General features: G+C 46.4%; 1 protein-coding gene across 4 annotated transcripts in view; it reads left to right on the top strand.

Moving 5' to 3' along the window:
- Positions 1-15,644, top strand: part of IL15RA (interleukin 15 receptor subunit alpha) — a 54,616-nt gene extending 38,972 nt beyond the window's left edge. For 2 of the 4 annotated variants that reach the window (XM_082450558.1, XM_082450556.1), the window contains one exon: positions 15,104-15,532. In XM_082450558.1, the coding sequence (XP_082306684.1) occupies positions 15,104-15,375 (272 nt within the window). In that variant the 3' untranslated portion in view covers positions 15,376-15,532. Of the gene's footprint in view, positions 1-2,887; positions 2,973-5,733; positions 13,847-15,103 lie in introns of those variants that run through there. The other 2 variants (XM_082450557.1, XM_082450559.1) reach the window with 2 other exon arrangements.
- Positions 15,645-18,467: the final 2,823 nt, after the last annotated feature.

Below are 18,467 nucleotides of genomic sequence, written 5' to 3'. Positions count from 1 at the left end.
CATTTGTATTATTTTTTTAGATTCCACATATGTGATATCATACAGTATTTTCTCTTTCTCTGTCTGACTTACTTCACTAAGCATAATATTCTCTAGGCCCATCCACACTGCTGCAAATGGTAGAATTTCATTTTTTTTTTATGGCTGAGCAATATTCCATTGTATATATATACCACCTCATTACCCATTCATTTGTGGATGGATACTTGGGTTGCTTCCATGTCTTGGCTTGGAAAATAGTGCTGCTATGAACACTGGGCTGCACATATATTTTCAAATTAGTATTTTCATTTTTTCCAGACATTTAGGCAGGAGTGGGATTGCTGGATCATATGGTAGTTCTGTTTTTAGTTTTTTGAGGAACCGCCAGACTGTTTTCCATAGTGGCTGCACCAATTCACGTTCCCACCAATAGTGTAGGAGGGGTTCCCTTTTCCCTGCACCCTCTCCAGCACTTGCTATTTGTAGACTTGTTGATGATGGCCATTCTGACCGGCGTGAAGTGATACCTCATTGTGGGTACAGAGGACCCTTTCATCACCCACACTGAACAGTGGCCACTGGCCACCTCGGCCGCCTTCCCCACTGTAGACCCAACATCACTGTAGGTTGAAGTCAAGGCGGGGGCTCCTCGCCCTTCTGGGCTCCTGTGCAATAATCCACCTTTTCTCCCCTCTTTCCTCTGTCTCGCCAAATCTCTTTTCCTTTTTCTCCAATCCACGTGCCCCCTAGGAAACACAAAAGGGTGGAGAACGTGGCAGTTGATATATTAATCCATTGCTTTGGTGATTCTGGTTTCTTTACTAAATTTGCCTGGAAATAACTGAGGAAGAGGCCAAGGGTCTGAGTTCAAGTGGCTGGATTCAAATTGCTGTGTTCTATCATTGGCTCAGGGGCGCTCTTCTCACTTGAGTTTGAGTCTGCAGTTTTTATTCTCAATAAGAAGAAACAGGAAGCAGCATTGTGAAAGTGGAACTATAGTTAACATCAGCTTGCCTTTTCCAATAAATCTCTCCATGGACAGTAAACGCATGCCAACCTGATTAGTCAGCATGAAGGAATAGTTAAACGGAGAGAGTCACATCTCTGCTAAAAAAAATTTGTCTTTTAGTCATAATGATGATTAATGTTAAGTCTAAAAACTCAAAACAACTTCCACTAATTTCCCATGTTTTCCATTACTTTTTTTGGAACAACTTTTCTATGCTTATTTTTATTTACTTAGGTGCAACTAGTTATGTTTCTGTAACTTCAGTGTCTCTTCTTCTGATTACAGGATCATTGCAAAAATATCAGGAAAAAAAACTTTTCAAAAAAGAAAATAAGGTCATCTACAATCCTAAAGTATTACCTAATACTTTGGTATATAGTCTTCAAGACTTTTCTGTGCGTATGGATACACACATGGCTTACTGGAAATTTTTTTCTATTTGTTTTTATGTCAACCAGCTTTTTATACTTAAAAGACATTGTAGACATCTTTCCACGTTAACAAATGTAGATTTCATAGTTTTAAAAAGCTGAATAATATTCCATTGTGTGGGTATGCCACATTTTATTTAACTAATTTTCTACTGATAAGAGATTTAGATTAACATTTTTAAAATCATTTTAAACAATACTTTAGTGAATACTGTATATATATTTCTTATTTCCTTAGAATAAATTTCTAGTAGTGGACTTAGACAGTCAAAGGAAACGGTCTTCTCCAAAGCTTCTGTTACATGTTGCTAACTGCCGTTGAGAAAAACTTCACCCATTTCCTCTTCTACCCTGCAGAGAATCTGGGTATTTCCCCTCATCCTTATATTTGTTTTTCAGGAAAGTTCTATTTTTAAGGCCACGTCATGGGTGATTCATCCTTGTACACACGGCTGTGTGCTGTCCGTATAGGTGCAGGTCTGAAAAGCTCAACAGTTCAGGAGATGAATGTGCCTCCTGGTCCACAGTGAGACTCCTGGGTCCCCAGACGTTCGGGGTTGTCATCTTAGACACAGGGCACATAGGCGATTTTTTTGCAGGGAGATTTCACAATAGCAAGGCAAACTGGCCAAATCTGCTTGGCGCTTATGACCGATACAAATGTTTTAAAGATAGTTCTGTTCAGCTTGCCCTCAGGCTCAGCCCTCTCGCTTCCATGTGAAGATCCCACCCTCCCTAACAATCTCAAGCCATCGTGCCTGGGGCCCTCCACCCTCAAGTCCCCCTCCCAATGCTGGTCCTTTCAACTCCGAAGAAACATGTGTTCCCCTTTTCCTAAACTGTTAACCTTATTCTCTTCTAATCTGTAACAACCTCCCTCATGACACCTTTCTTAACACCACCGTAGACAGTTGCAAATAAAAAAACATAGTAAAGATGAAATTGGAAGAAGAATGGCACTGCCTGCTATTGTTTCTAAATCAGGATTCTGTGAAGGTGGAGAAAAGGGGGACATTGTGGCGGGGACAACCGAGGAGGATCCCTGCCCTACTTCCCCACCTTCGGGTTTAGCAGCAGCTTCCTCTCCTCCTGGGGTGCTGGTGCCCTCGCCCTGATGCTCACGCCCAGCTTCTGATCGCTGAGGCCCTTACTTTCTCCTCTGGCCTCACTCCCGTCCCTGCCCCATCACCCATGCCACGTTGATCGGGAAGGACGAGGATGCGGATAACGTGAATGGGGACGGTTTGAACTGGCAGTGTTGGTGGGAAAGGAGTGTCCTTTCTGCCCAGACGTAGAATAGGCTGAACAGCTGGACCTCAGGGAACTGTTAGTAACGGTGAGCTGGCTAGGAAGGCATCTGGATCTCGCTGCAGGAATGTAAACTGTAAAGAATTTTCAGTCTCAGAAACAAATCTGACGCTGGGCCTTCGAGCTCAATGCCAACTCAGTTCTGCTCTCTTTCCAGCGGCCATCTCCACGTCGGTCGCCATGCTCTGTGGAGTGTGCGTGGTATGTCTTCTGGTACTTTACGTACGTTACATAAGGTCAAGGTGAGTAGACGGAAGACTCGCACCGCACAAGATGCTTCCTGGGCTTCCCTGGTGGCACAGCGGTTGAGAATCTGCCTGTCAATGCAGGGAACACGGGTTCGAGCCCTGGTCTGGGAAGATCCCACATGCCACAGAGCAGCTAGGCCCGTGAGCCACAATTGCTGAGCCTGCGCGTCTGGAGCCTGTGCTCCGCAACAAGAGAGGCCGCGACAGTGAGAGGCCCGCGCACTGCGATGAAGAGTGGCCCCGGCTTGCCGCAACTAGAGAAAGCCCTCACACAGAAACGAAGACCCAACACAGCCAAAATAAATAAATAAATAAATAGTGTTCCCTTTAAAAAAAAAAAAAAGATGCTTCCTCCCCCAAGAAAAGGGCTGCATCCGGATGACCCCAGGCCTGCCCTGTCCAAGGAAGACCCCCTTTCCTGGCTGTAGACGCAGGCACTTCCATGCACCCCGTCTGTGTTCGCCAAAAGGAGTGTCGGGGCTGAGTGGTCACTGAGTCGGGCCTGTGCCCTTCACTTTCCAAAGCAGCCCGCAGGCCACTGGTCAGAACCGGGCAGCCAGAAGCCAAGAGATGACACGGGGCCAATTCACCGAAAGCCGATTCAGAAGGAAAGAAGGTTCCAAATAACCAATCTGATGGATCTGCAATTCTGATGATATAGTCACGAATGTATTCTTCTTGAACGTACTCGTTAAATACAGATATGCTTCCCCATAAATAGGCTCATTCATGTTGGCCTTGGAATTTCTAACACTTGAAATTCTGTATTTCAGCAGTAGTGGCAAGATTGTTTCTGCCACTTGCTGAAATTTCAGTTTTTATTATTTTTCTAATCTTTACGCATTTTTACTATTCCTTCGTAAAAGCCTCAAGTGGCATATTAGCCTTGATTTTGTACTTCCATCAGTTAGTAGCCAGTAGTTTAGAATTCCATAGTGATATGGCTGTTCCAGACATATCAGGTGTGTTGAAACTAAACTTTTAGTCACTAGTTATAAAATATTTTTTTCTAAATATTATATCAAAGATTATATCACACTTCGAGCCTACCTTTGACAAAATGAACATTCCATGAAATGCTACTGTAAAGCCAAAATGAAAAACAGCCATCAAAAAATTCACACAAATCTTCAAAAGCTGTTAATACCATCCCAAGCAAAAGAAATGCCACAAACCTCAAAGTTTAGAAATCAACAAAGTAAGGTTGATATTTTACCTAAAAATTCATCAAAAAATCCCCCCAAATGCTAAAATATTAGCAAAATAGAAAATGACTTTTAAAAGGATTTTAAGAATGCCATTACAAATAAATACCACATAAAATGTTGTATTTGGAATTACATTCTTAGGAGATTATAATGAATATATATATTTTTTAATTTCCTTCCATTACTTTATTTATTTTAGTCTTTGGCCACGCCCCACGGCATGTGGGATCTTAGCTCCCCGATCAGGGATCAAACCCATGCCTCCTGCATTGGAAGGCAGAGTCTTAACCACTGGACCGCTGGGGAAGTCCCAATAATGAATATATTCATTGACTATATTAGAAAAGAATATATACACAATCTTTTTTAAGAATACATTAAAATATATTTTTAAAAAGGATTTGTAAATTTGATATATATGGCCAATAAATATGCTCATAAAAGGAAAACATCAATATTCACTGACCATATTATGGAAAAGTCATAAATATATCTATAAGAAGAACTGGTAAACCTGATAAGTGTGACTACTTGGGCATTTGGTGAGTCGATTCTTGCCATAAACTGATAATTTGCAAATAGGTTATTAGGTAGATTTGTCATTCAACAAGTTGGCTTTTAGAAAATTGTTTTTGGTAACTTGGCCTAGAGTCCTAATTTACAGTTTAGCCCTCACTCCAAGGAGCTCAAAGTGCTTACTCTAAAACGTCCTAAAAGTTGCTTATCCTCAGGAGGTAGACTGTATAATCCACAGACCCACATACTCAGGGCCTAAAACACATGTCCAATGACAGGGAACTGTGGAATTAAGACGCTCTGCATCCCTAACTCTTGGCTTCTCAAGGACTGATTAATATTTGGTTTTTTGTTTTTTTTTAAATTAACTAATCTATTTCTTTATATTTGGCCGCGTTGGGTCTTTGTTGCGGTGCACGGGCTTCTCATTACGGTGGCTTCTCTTGTTGCGAAGCACGGGCTCTAGGTGTGCGGGTTTCAGTAGTTGCGGCGCATGGGCTTCAGTAGTTGTGACTCATGGGCTCTAGAGCGCAGGCTCAGTATTTGTAGCGCACAGCTTAGTTGCTCCGCGGCATGTGGGAGCTTCCTGGACCAGTGCTCAAACCCGTGTCCCCTGCATTGGCAGGCAGATTCTTAACCACTGTGCCACCAGGGAAGTCCAATATTTGTTTATTTATTTAACACTTACTAAGTAAATGTCAGGAGCGGTTTTAAAAGCTTTGTAACCATTACACCATTTTTATTAAGGTTGTCACACCTGGCTTAGCCGGGCTCCTGGTGACTCGCTCCTTCCATGGTGCCTGGCATTTGAACCACCACCTTTAGCAGAGGGAGGATTGGCAAAGTGCGGGAGGCCACTCCAACAGCATTGGTAAACCTTGGTGGACAAAGGGCTTAAAATACCAAAATAAGATTTAAATACCACCTGTGAGTGGAGGCAATCTAGATGTTCTCCATCAGAGTGCCCAAATGAACTATCTTTTGACCTAATCTCTCCTCTTTTCAAAACCTGTGAATTACCTGCTTTACAGGCAAGCTTACCAGATACCCAGTGTTGAAATGGAAAGCATGGAGGTCGTGCCAATGACCGGGGGAACCGACGCCAGAGGGGAGGGCACAGAAAACTAACCACACGACCTAGGAGGCTCCAGGGGACACCGAGGACAGCAAAGGCCACAGTGAAGGCCCAGCTCTGCTCCAGCCAAAGAGGACCTAGAGAAGCCTCAGGGCGGTGGCCTCGGGGAAAAGCCCGCCAGGGTGAGAAAACATCCTGGTACCATTTTACCGACTGCCCAGCTCAGGCACCGCCCGTATGAGTGGGTTCTCCGGTTTCAGGACGGACACTCGCTCCCTGCCCTGGGGCATAGGGCCCAGTCCCCAAAGTCCCAGTGGTCGACACTTTCCCAGGAGAGAGTGAAGGCCTCAGGTCTTCCTATCAGGGCTTTTATTTCATCATGACATTTATTCAGGACAGCTTATCCGCTCAATTCTCTCTCCCATTCCTCACCTGGACCTGCAGTTTACAAAGAAAAGAAATACACTCGAGGCTCCAAGTGAATTACAAGGCTCCTCCTGGCTTGGGAGATGTTTACAAGGATGACACCAGCATTTCAGCTCCTAAAACCTCTCTCTCAGCTAGGTGCTCTGCACACACTGAAAGGGAGCAGAGAGATTGTGCCCAATGAATCCTCTTGATTTAAAGGTTCAGAAAGAAAACTGAACTTGGTGACATTTTCTATAGATGTGCACTTATATTTATATTCTTGTCTTTTATAGCTACATATTATAAGATTTGTATTTTGAAATTGTGCCTTGTATAAACAAAATAAAATATCTATTTTCAATACAAAAAAAAAAATGCACTGAAAGAATCACGAGAAATGTACCACAAATAAAAAAAAGGAGATCAGGAATGCAGAGTCCCAAATGGTTGAGCTCAGCTTTTCTTTCTCAAAGGAGAAAAAAAAGACTTGTCTGAATCCGAGTCAGATCACAGTTTTGGAGAATTTTTAATAGCATTTCCATGTCAGAAGCAACGGGTGGCAGGTTGTGCCCCAGGCATGCCTGGTACACACACTGTCTCTTTCCCTACAGTGTTCTTTTCTTTCGTGCTTTGATGCTTATAACTTTTGTTTATATAATCATGGGCCTGGTCCCACCTCCTCATTTTACAGATGGGAAAACTGAGGCCTAGAGAAGTGACTTGCCCAAGGCCATGTGGCTCAATTAATGCCAGAGTCTGAACAGAGTCGGGATGGGGGCAGGTGCAGGGGTAGGTCTATAAACCAGGTGTCAGCTGCCCCATCATACAGCACAAGCATCCGCGAGGTGGGGCATAGGCACAGCAACCAATTCACAAGCTGCCGTGGCTCTCAAAGTACCATTTCTTATAAACTTCTTCATGTTCCCTGGTAGCGCAGTGGTTTAGAATCTGCCTGCCAATGCAGGGGACATGGGTTCGAGCCCCGGTCCGGGAAGATCCCACACGCTGCGGTGCAACTAAGCCTGTATGCCACAACTATTGAGCCTGTGCTCTACAGCCCACGAGCCACAACTACTGAAGCCTGTGCGCCTAGAGCCCGTGCTCCGCAACAAGAGAAGCTACTGCAATGAGAAGCCTGCGCACCACAACGAAGAGTAGCCCCCGCTCGCCACAACTAGAAAAAGCCCGCGCGCAGCAACGAAGACCCAATGCAGCCAAAAATAAAAAAATAAATTTGTTTTTTTTAAAAGTGAAGGAAGGAAGGGGAGGAATTTTAAATGGCTGCTTTGGGGATTTCAGAGCCACACCATTTTCACTATCTGCAAATATCTGTTTCAACAAGTAGGAAAACTCATTGCTAACACATGAGCTGGGCCATTCTATTCACTATTGGCCTTAAGTACTTGATTATCCTGAACCTGCCTGATTACCTGAACTTTTTGCTTCTCTCTTCAGCTGCTTGCCCCTAAGTTTCTAGAGTTTACCATTAACTGGATCCAGTTTGTTCTTACAAGAATCTTTAAGTGTATGACCCTTGTTATTTTTAAAACTAATTTGACAGGAAAAAAAAAAGGGCAGATGTTCAGTGGAGCCAGGAATCTGAAAGGTTTCTATGGGATGGAAGAGGGCTGAGTCACAGGGATAGTTCAAGGATTTATGGTTCAAAATCACCATCATCTTTGGAAGAGTGAGTGACATGATGACCTCTGGGGGGCAGTGGGGTGCTGTTTTGAAGATGCAGAATCACCCGGTTCAGGTCCACCACAGAAGTCTGCGATCTACCAGGCACCAACCAAGTTCAAGCTGGGTAAATTATACGACAAAAATTAGATCTAGACATAGAAGCAGGGCTGGGTGGAGTTGAGGTCTAAAAGGACCAAGAGGGGTTGGGTGGGGACAGATCAATCAATCAATCAATCAGGACCTTTTTTTCTTTCGTCCTTTTTTTTAAGTCTAAAGGGGTAAAATGAATTCTCTTACCAGGTGGTGTAGTCCTTCTAGGGAAATGTTTAAGTAACCTCTACGATGCCAGAACATACCATGGCCTCAGAATTTATCCATCAAGCAGTGATGAACATCTTGAAAAGAACTGTGCTTTTATCTTTGAATTCTGAGAGACTGATACAGTGCCCTGAAGGTCATTAACATGCTAGATCAATACCTTAAAAGATTCCTAATCACAGTAAGGCCAAATTTTCTGAGACAGGGTAGCAGGTTCTCAAGCAAAGCTACAAAAGAAGTGATCTGGGGGGCACTCAGCCACTTGTCTTTCTGCACCCATCTCCCTAATCTTCTTTGACAGCTCCAAGCACTGCTTCAAGTTCTACATCTGGCCCCCATTTTTACACACAAATAGTGACTGATGCCCAGAGGGCTTGGCCTGGGAGGACACAAGGTGACCTGGAAGTGAGGAATAGACATGGAAACCATAACAACGTACGCTGGAAGGGCAGATAAACGGTATGCGGGGGTCTCAGGTGCACCTCTTATGTGGCATCAGGACCCCCTTCCTACTCCCTCCCACCTGCCCCCACCTGTAGGCTGCCTGCGAGAGTTCTCCAAAACTACCACTTCCCCTCTCCTACCCGGAAGCGCCAATCCAGCCAACCTGGGAGGGTCCTGCAGGCAGACCTGGTGTGAGGCTACCTCCTCCAGTTACCTGTCACCGCATCGCAGGCCACCCCAACAGCAGCTCCGCACCACCGTTATTGTCTCTGGGGGCCGACTGGGCTCAGCCAGGCAGTTCTGCTCTGTGTCATCAACTCAGCTGCATTCAGTTAGTGGCTGGGCTGAGCTGGAAGGTCTAAGAAGGCCTCACTCACTGCCTGGGGCCCCAACGCTCCCCTGCGTAAACTCTCCACGTGGCTAGCCTGGGCTTCCTCACAGCATGGCGGCCTCGGGACAGCCAGACTGCTTACAGGTGGCTGAAAGAAGAAACCACCAGGCCCCTCAAAGGTAGGAGCTGGCACATTTGATGGGCATATCTGTTGCATTTTATTGGTCAAAGCAAGTCGCCAGGCCACCCAGCCCCAAGGGGAGGGGGGATGACAAAAAAGGAGGAAAGGCATCAAGGGAAACCATCTTTGGAGATTATACCAGAATACTTCCCAGGGGCACCAGAGAAGTGGCGTTTATCTTTCGATCCTTGGCACTCCATAAATCCAGGAAATGTTGGACCAATGAGTGAAGAGAATGATCGGGGGTCAGTATCTGCCAGGCACTGAGAAGAGTCGATCTTTTTATTTTTACTTTTTAGTGGACACGGTACATAGGACCCAAAGGGATTTGCAAGTTCTGTAGCTGTTAGGTCTTTAGCCCAGATGATGTTGCCAGCTGGCTACAAACCTACATAATTCACATTTTTCCCTCCTCTCTCATTTCCTGTGCTCCACATTTGTCATGAAGAAAACTGATTGCCCATCAACTTTTTTTATCTTAACTTGATTTTCCTTGATCAATAAATTAGACTTCGACTTTCATCTTTTTAAACCCTCCTCTAGACATTATTAGGAAGTAGGAGAACAGGGACCAAAAAGGCACATTTAAGGGTTTCTCGGTGTTTCTAATTGCCCAATCCACTTTCTTTGATTCTGGCCTCAGAATTTTGAGAACGTAGCTGAGAATCTTGAGTTTGCTTGTTTTCCCGTAAGCCTGCGCTGCTTGAAGGCAAGAGCAGCCTGATTCAGATCACAGCATCCCCAACACCTCACGCTGCGGGAATCTAAAAGGAATTCAACATGTGACTATTTTCACAGCATTTATAAATACATGGCGCTACATTTAGGAGGGAATTGTGGTTCACACTGTTCTCCCCTAAGGGCCTGTCTAAAAATCCACCCATTCTACTTTTGTGGTCTTGAGCTATCTGGGATGTAACACTCCCTCTTCTCCAACTTGGGGACCCGCCATCGTGTGGGGCCCCCTCCCTCCCACAACGCAGAAAGGCCAATATCCCCTCCACCGACTCCCACCAGGTGTGGGCCCCAGAGCCACATGAGGCCCATCAGATGCCCTCACCTGGTGAGAAGCACTGACTATGGGATGAAGGAACACAACAGAACTGATGGAGCAGTGCCCAGCAAGGCTTCAGGGGCATCCAACGTTGTCAGGCTGCCTGTGTCCTAGCTCTCCAGACTGCTGTGGTTCCTACCTGTTTCCCAAGCCTAATCCTCCAACCTCCTGTGATTCTACGAGCCCCCAACATTCTTCCAATACATCTTCTCTTTCCTTGTTACAGATTCAGTTTTCATTACTTGTCACTGAGAAGGTCCCACCAGTATGGAATTTGGTACTAGTAACGGGTATTGCAAATTACAGAGAAGTAGGGAAAGAAGGAATAGCTTCAAATGGTTATCTGCCTTAGAGAGGGCAGAAAACAGCGTAAGCTCGGCTAGCATGCCTGAGATGGGACTCCAGCAGCCCAGGGCAGGCAGTGAACTAGTTCCCCAGGAGTGGCCTGGAACGGCACGCCCGCTGAAGGCCCAGCTCCAGGAGGCTGCACCACAGCTGGCCTAAAATATTGTGGGTGGAGAAATCCAAGGCCATAGACGGGTGGCTACTATTCATGGCATTGAATAATTTAGATAAGAGAACACAGTTCAAATCCCTAAAATCTCTATTCAAGTTTCAAGCCACAGTCTAAAACCTAGAGATTCTGTAACCACTGAATCGCATGCCTTAGAGATGTAAGGCCAAGAGGAAACCCAACTTAAGAGCTCAAGTCTTCACAGGGCTGAATCATGTTAGCTGAATTTACAGCCACGGCAGGTTTAAGAGACCTGAGGGCTGGAAGGCAGAGCACTGATTGGATGAGGACGAGGCCCCAGGACTGGAATTAAGAAATGGGGCGGGGGGTGGAGGGGAGATAAACTGGGAGATGGGGATTGACGTATACACGCTACTATATATAAAATAGATAACTAACAAGGGCCTACTGTATAGCACAGGGAACTCTACTCAATACTCTGTAATGACCTATATGGGAAAAGAATCTAAAAATGAGTGGACATATGTATATGTATAAAGATTTACTATGCTGTACACCTGAAACTAACACCACATTGTAAATCAACTATACCCCGATAAAAAAAAAAGATATAGTGGAAATGTGGAGGCTCACAAGTCTCCCAACTCCAGCCCCACGGACCCTCCCTCATCCTCAGCAGCAGCCCGTTTTACCCGGTAACGCTGCTCCTCGCTTGCTTCAAGGCAGCATCACTACTTCCTTGGCTGAGGAGTCACCTTGTCAGCGGAAGCCTGTGGCCCTGTTCTACCCCCGGTAGGCACGGGAAGAGAGCTTCACAGATTATGCCAGCCAGACCCTCAGGATCACGTAGCTGCCTGTTCGACTAAATCACAGCCCTCACAAGGGCCATCCAGGGCCTTTTTCCAGGCTGCCTCCTCCACCTTTCCGCCCACCGCTTCCCTGTGTCCCCACAGGCCAAGCACGACGTCCACGGTCAACCCATCTGCCAGTCCTTGGCCATTCTCTCTACATCCAATCTACCTTTCAAGAGCCAGCTTGATATTTACCTGCTCCAGGGAGCCTTCATTAGCTACTCAAATGTGTGAAATCGTCCACCTCTGAGCCCCTATAACCTTTATTACGTGTCCTATAAATGCGGAGTTTGCTGAATAGTACCTCAAACAGTGGCAGGAGCACAGGACTCGGACCACCTGAGCGCCAAGCTCTCACTCTACCCTTCGCTGGCCCTGTCACCTTGGGAGAGTCACTTAAGCTATAAGGACCGACATTCCATCTTTTAAGTGGGGATAACAACACCTGCATTGTCCTTTTCACAAAGGTGAGAATCAATGGGGTGTTTGAAAGTGCTTTCTAAACTGCTTGTCTCTCTCTCTCTCTCTCTCTAGACACTAGAGATGCTAGGTGAAGACCTGGTTCCTACCCTGTAGGTGCTTACAGCCTGATCAAAAAAAGGGGAGACATAGCAAAACAAAGCGAAGCAAAAACTTCATACCACACATTAGCAGATATAAACGCCACATGGGGCGTGAACACAGTAATATTATAATGTTAAGCTCAGGAGGGGAAGAAATCACTAAAAGGCCTGGACACTTGAGGAATATTTTAGATGTAATGGGACTTGAGTTGAAGTATGGGTGTGATTTAAATAAATAGAAATAGGCAGGGAGGGTTCTAAATAGGGGGAATGATACAGGTAAAGACAGAGGGAAGCAGGTGACAAGTTCATAAGAGAAGGAGGCAGGTGGAATGACAGACCACTTGTGGGGCTGACATGACAGACGAGGCGGAATGCAGACTGTGGAGCTCCATGCTTCTCTTATAACCCCCGGGGTGGCCTGTGACACGAGCTGGTTCTGGGAGGACTGCTTGATGACTATTATAAACAAACAGAAACAAAAGCAGCCTTAAAGAGCAATGGTCTTGTAGGGACTGAGTGCAATCAGCAGAATCTTAGGGTCTTGCAAGTCCCAGGTGCTACCCAAAGGTCCCCTTCTGATGGACGCCATCACCATGAACTTGGATGGTTATCTGTCCAGGGCTGTTTTCTCACTTCTTTGGGCAGAGAGCCAAAAGCACTAATTACAAAACAAGCATGTAATCTTCAGAGCCCCCTTTGAGATGAATGTGATCCAGAGGGCGCCTGAGCTTCTCTATTCCAAGTTGTCCAGGGCCGCCTGGGCTGCATGTGGCTGCGATGTCTCTGGTCTGTTCCCAGAAGCCTTAGAGCCTTAGCTTGGGGGGAGAGCTTAGAAAGAATTCTAGTTGCCACCCCAAGTCCTAATTACAGCAGCTACACTTTAACTGGCAGTAAAATTTGGTTTGAAGAATGCCATGGCTGAGAACATCAGAAAGCCTTTGATGCTTTGTTTTTGACAAATGTGGGCTTTTTGAAGAGTTCTAGTTCCAACCGTTGACATGGTGGTGCTGGAAATACCACGGGTTTGGAGATCACACCTGTTTTAACCCGAGCGCTATTCTATGTGCTACTGATCAATCACTCTAGAGGCTGCTTCATCATCCGCTCCTCCAGGTTTGCTGGGAGAACTAAATAAAATAATGTGCAGTCCCGAGTATGTCTACCATGCTAATAAATGCTGAAGTCATTTCCTGGATGAGATCGATGTGTACATTGGACAACCAGGCCCTGGCAGCTGCCTGCCCCTCTCCTTCCTTTTCAAACGAGTTCCCACTTTTGGGGTATTAATTCTCTTCCACACCATCATGTATATCAAAGGAAGCAGACCTCATTCCAGACTCCAGGAAAGCAAATCCTGATTATTTTAAGCTACCCTCCTGCTAGCGGCTGGGTTAGGAATGGGCAAATGACCCGGTTCTGACCACTGAGACATGAGGGGAAGCTCCTGGGGAAGGGTTCCTTGCTCCCAAGAGACACAGAGGACAGGCTTTCTTCTCACTGCTGCATCTGGACACACTGCCCGACAAGATACAGGCAGCCTGCCGCGGAGAAGCCAGCCTCGCGGCAAAGCTGACACTAGAGATGGCAGGGAGGCCAGAAACGGCCCGCCCTCCTCTGCGAAACCGTCACATTTCCTGTTCAACGCCCTTTAGAGCTTCTGTCTGGGGGACTCATGGCCCCAAGTGTCCTGATACTGAATTTGGTAACACAAAGTGGGGATGGTGTAAGTTACCCTGAGATGTGAAATAGGCTGAACAGAGGGGGAGGACAGGACAGTGCCCTGCCCTTCCTCATGCAGCTCCGAACCATTTATTAGAATGTTACCTTTTCTGCCACGGGCTCCAGATCAAGAAAACGTAATACTAGGAAAATGATTACATAAAAAAAATCCAGGACCATTGAATTGGACATTTAAAAAAGGAAAAAAACCATCCAGGGTGTTGAGTCCTGTCGGCTACTTCTTGAGGCCCTGGGTAGGTTCTTTAAAGGATGACCTTGGGTGAAGGCAGAGCAGATAATAGGCTTTGCAAAGAGGACCCATCTGTTTGCAGCCCAAGTTAGACTGATGGTCTGATTGCAGCGAGAAACCCCTGCAAGGTTTGAAGCAGGATGGTGACATAATTTAGTCTTCACTTTAAGACTACGCGTCCTGGGACTTCCCTGGCGGTCCAGTGGTTAGGACTCCACACTCTCACTGCTGAGGGCCCGGGTTCCATCCCTGGTCGGGGAACTAAAATCCCACATGCTAGACAGCACGGCCAACAACACAACGACAAAAACAACAAAAAGACATGTCCTTCCACGTGGAGAAGGGAAGGGAGGGGCCAGAGGAGACGTGCAGAGCAGCTGAGGATGCTGGCATAGGCCAGGTGGGACGAGACAGAGACCTGGTCCAAGGGTCAGAGGATAGAGAGAAATGGGTGGACTTGAGATAGTTCAGAGGAAACGTCAAAAGAACTTGCAGTGGTGCCATTTACTGAGTTGGGGAGAGCGACGGGGGGACCCCGCCTATTTCACATCTCAGGGTAACTTACACCGTCCCCACCACCACATTCCTAAAAGCCCAGAAGCTCAGGGTGACTAGGAAGGACTGATGGAAACGACGAGGCTTGAGGGAAAGCATTAACCACAGCAGTCTGATTGGAGAGGTGCCTGAGTCCTGTGTTAGCCCAGGTGGCGGCGCAGGGGCAGGCCTGCCGCCACCGCAGGAGCAGGGTCGGGCCTGCGACACATGACCATCTCCCACACGGGACCTTGTACTTCTGTCCACCTTAGTGTTTAGTAAACTGTGTTTTAGTAAATCTAACCCCTTGTCTTCTCCATCAACTGAAAGCTCGGTGCTGATCTCAGTGGGGTGGGTGCTTCCACCTGTCGACACCTGCTCCAGACATTCCACACTCCCTCTGCAAGACCTTAGCTGTGACTTCACTAAAAATAAAATAACCGGGTGGGAGCCACCTGAACTTCCGCCTAATCACTTACCTGTGCACTGACCTGGTTTCCTTTATACTTCAGGTCCCAACCCATCAACCACCTGTGTCTTCCCTAGCTCATCTTTGCTGTTATTTTCCACTCCAGATTTCCTAGTCCCCTCCCTGACACCTCACCTCTTCCAGCCTCGCTTCCTGAGACTCGTCCCCGTGGATGGTGTCCGTTTCTCCACTTCCCACTCGTGTTCTCGAAGTTTACCACCCGGCACAGAGATGAAGTCAGGAGTTACATACGGTCTCCTACCAGAAAGCACCTCACCTCCCCTCCCAAAAGGAAAGCATTTCAAAACCTTGTAGCTGATTGTTTGGGTGTGTATCTCTGGATCTGCAAGTAATAAGCTCCCAGTGACTTCTGTTTTTAGGTTTCAGGCATCATAACCGACTTCCTACTGTGCAAGAGGAAGATGGAGCCTCCCCTTCTCACCACCATTACACACCTCTCTGCTGACGGGCACACGTGGACACTATTAATACTATGAAGATTATGTGCAGCTGAGTGGTAAACCATGGTCACTTTCTCTCCCCTGTACAACACATCCCTTCAACTATGAAAGACTTAATAATCACCTTGTTTCCCCATCCCATTTGCTTCGTTTTCTATGTGTTTCTCACTAACTCCAGGGCACACAAGAGCCCTTTACTAAATATCCTGCCCAGGTGTCCCTGCCCTCCTGGGTCGAGCTCCATGTTTCCTGGGGAAGGTCCTCCTCATTTTTGATTGGCCCTTCGCTTTGCTGTAATTCAATCCTCCTGTAGCTTCCTGAGGAAGGCGGAATGGTGAATGACATTTTTACATGTGAATGACATTTTTACGTGCCTTTGTGCCTTTGTTCTATTCTTCCTTTGGCTGGGTTTGCGATTCTAGGTTGGAAATCACTTCCCCTGGATTTTGAAGGTGCAGCTCCACAGGGCGGGGATTGCATAATCTGAAGACTTTTTCATTCCTGGACGTTTGTACGTAGATGAATGACATTCTTCTTTCTGGTAGCCTATAGGATCTTTGTCTCTACTATTCCTGAAACTCCACCACGATGGACTTGCTGGAGGTTCATCTTCATACATTTAACCAGCATTTCAACCTGGAAACTCATATTCAGTTCTGGGTAATTTTTCATGATTAAAAATAAATTTTTCCAGCCTGCTTTCTCTTCCTGAAACTCCTGTGGCATCCCGATACTCAACCTCTTAAAGTGGTTCTGACTACTGTTCTTTTTAATTTTTTTTTTAATTGGTAGAATTCTTTTTTTTTTTAATTTATTTATTTTTGGCTGCATTGGGTCTTCATTGCTGCACACAGGCATTCTTAGTTGTGGTGAGCAGGGGGTACTCTTCATTACGATGCGCGGGCTTCAACAGTTCTGGCATGTGGGCTCAGTAGTTTTGGCTCGCGGGCTCTAGAGCAGAGGCTCAGTCATTGTGGTGCACAGGCTTAGTTGCTCTGTGGCATGTGGGATCTTCCCGGACCAGGGCTCGAACCAGTGTCCCCTGCATTGGCAGGTGGATTCTTAACCACTGCACCACCAGGGAAGTCCCTCCTTTTCTCAGTCTTTGTTTTTGCTCAACTTCCTGGATATTTTTTCAACTTAATTCTTTCAACAACTCTACTGGTTTTTTATTTTATACTTTTAATTTTGTCTCCAAATATATACACACACACACACACACACACACACACACACACACACTTGGTCCTGCTGCTTCATGGATGCACTATCTTCTCTTATTCTCTGAATATATTTAAGAAATTTAGATGTTTTCTTTTCCCTGCACAGACCGTTTCTTTCAAGTTGATTCTTTTCTGTTTGTTTTGATATCCAACCTTCATCTTGGAGGCTCTTTTCAAATAGCTGGCGATCCACATCTGGTTGGTTTGCTGCTCCTGTTTAATAAGAGTTGAGCACTAAAATCCTGTTTGAAACTCTGAGCACTTAGGTGGGGTCTGAAGATGGTGGGTGCTCTGCTTGGCCAGTCACCTAAGGAAACTCTACGTCATTGTCGGTGTTTCTGCTGAAGCTGGTTATACTCCCTAGAGAAGGCGCTGTCAATTTCCCACCTAAAGCATGTGCATGCGTGTGCATGTGTGCATATGTGTATCAAACTAGAATGTTGACTCTTAACCCCCCAAGGTGATGGTCTTAGGAGGTGGGACCTTTGTGAGGTCATAAGGGTGGAGCCCCCATGATGGGATTAGTGTCCTTATAAAAGGGACCCCAGAGAGCTCCCTCGCCCCTTCCTCCACATGAGGACACAGTGAGAAGACCCCATCTATGAACCAGGAAGCAGGTCCTCAGCAGACAAAACACACACCAGCGCCTTGATCTCACACTCCCAGCCTCCAGACCTGTGAGGAGTCAGTGTCTGTGGTTTACAAGTCTTCCGCTGCAGCAGCACAAGCTCACTAAGGCCGACGGCCTTGCGTTCACTACGGCCCCTGCCTTCAGCTGTGCCTGGTCTCTTACATGAGATGCTCCTCGATTTCATCCTCCCCAGAGATTAAACCTCTGGATTCTGCCAGGGCTGAGGATGAGACGTTGCCCAGTTATACAGAACAGGAAGAACGTGAGGATTTAACTGGCTTTTAAACAAACTCTCTGCCACCGTTCCCAGCTTCACCTTTACCCCTACTTCCACTGGCTCCCGGCACCACCGAGTCCCACCTCTTTTCAGAGTTCTTAGGCTCGGGGTTCAGTTTTCTCGGGTGAGCTGTCAGTTATCCCTCACTTATCTGCCTTCCAACCTCCAGAATCTTGTGGCTGTCACCTTCTCCATGTTGTCTCTGTCCTAACAGGTTTATGCCTTAAAAAAAGAATCCTATTTATCATCACTGGAGTATGGTTTCAGGAAGCAACTGAAGTATATACGTATGTTTGGTCCATCCAGTTATCTGAAGCACCCCACCCACATTTTAGCCCCCACGGTCTGGCTCGTGGCCTCACTGAAACTGACCACACTAACATCGTCACCTCTGGCTCTGTACCTTCATTGCCCTCGGTCTGGACAGTGCTGGATGCTGAAGCCCACTCCTGCTTAAACCCCTTCCTCTCCTGAATTCAGCGGCAGCTCTATCTTTTGGAACTAGCTTTCACTTCCTTCACAGAATCCTCTTCCTTTTTCCTCCCAAGCCTGGTTGTCCTCTGCTCTTTTCCTTCTGGACCCTATGCTGGGGTGAGCTCAGAGACCCCTACACTGATCTACCTCACCCACCACTTACACATGACAGCTCTAAACCCTCTGCTTCCAGCCCAAACCGGTCTGCTGATGTACACACCTGTTTCCCTAACAGCCTCCAGGACAAATTTACCTGGGTTTCTCATAAGCACCCAAACTCAACATGTCAAAACCAAACCCTTCACTGTTTTTATACAAACCTACCACATCCTATGTTTTCT

This window comes from Balaenoptera physalus (genome assembly GCF_965194825.1).
Source record: "Balaenoptera physalus genome assembly, chromosome: 2".
Classification (NCBI taxonomy): Eukaryota; Metazoa; Chordata; class Mammalia; order Artiodactyla; family Balaenopteridae; genus Balaenoptera; species Balaenoptera physalus.
The sequence above is the reverse complement of the archived record's forward strand: the minus strand, read 5'-3'. Positions and strand labels throughout refer to the sequence as shown.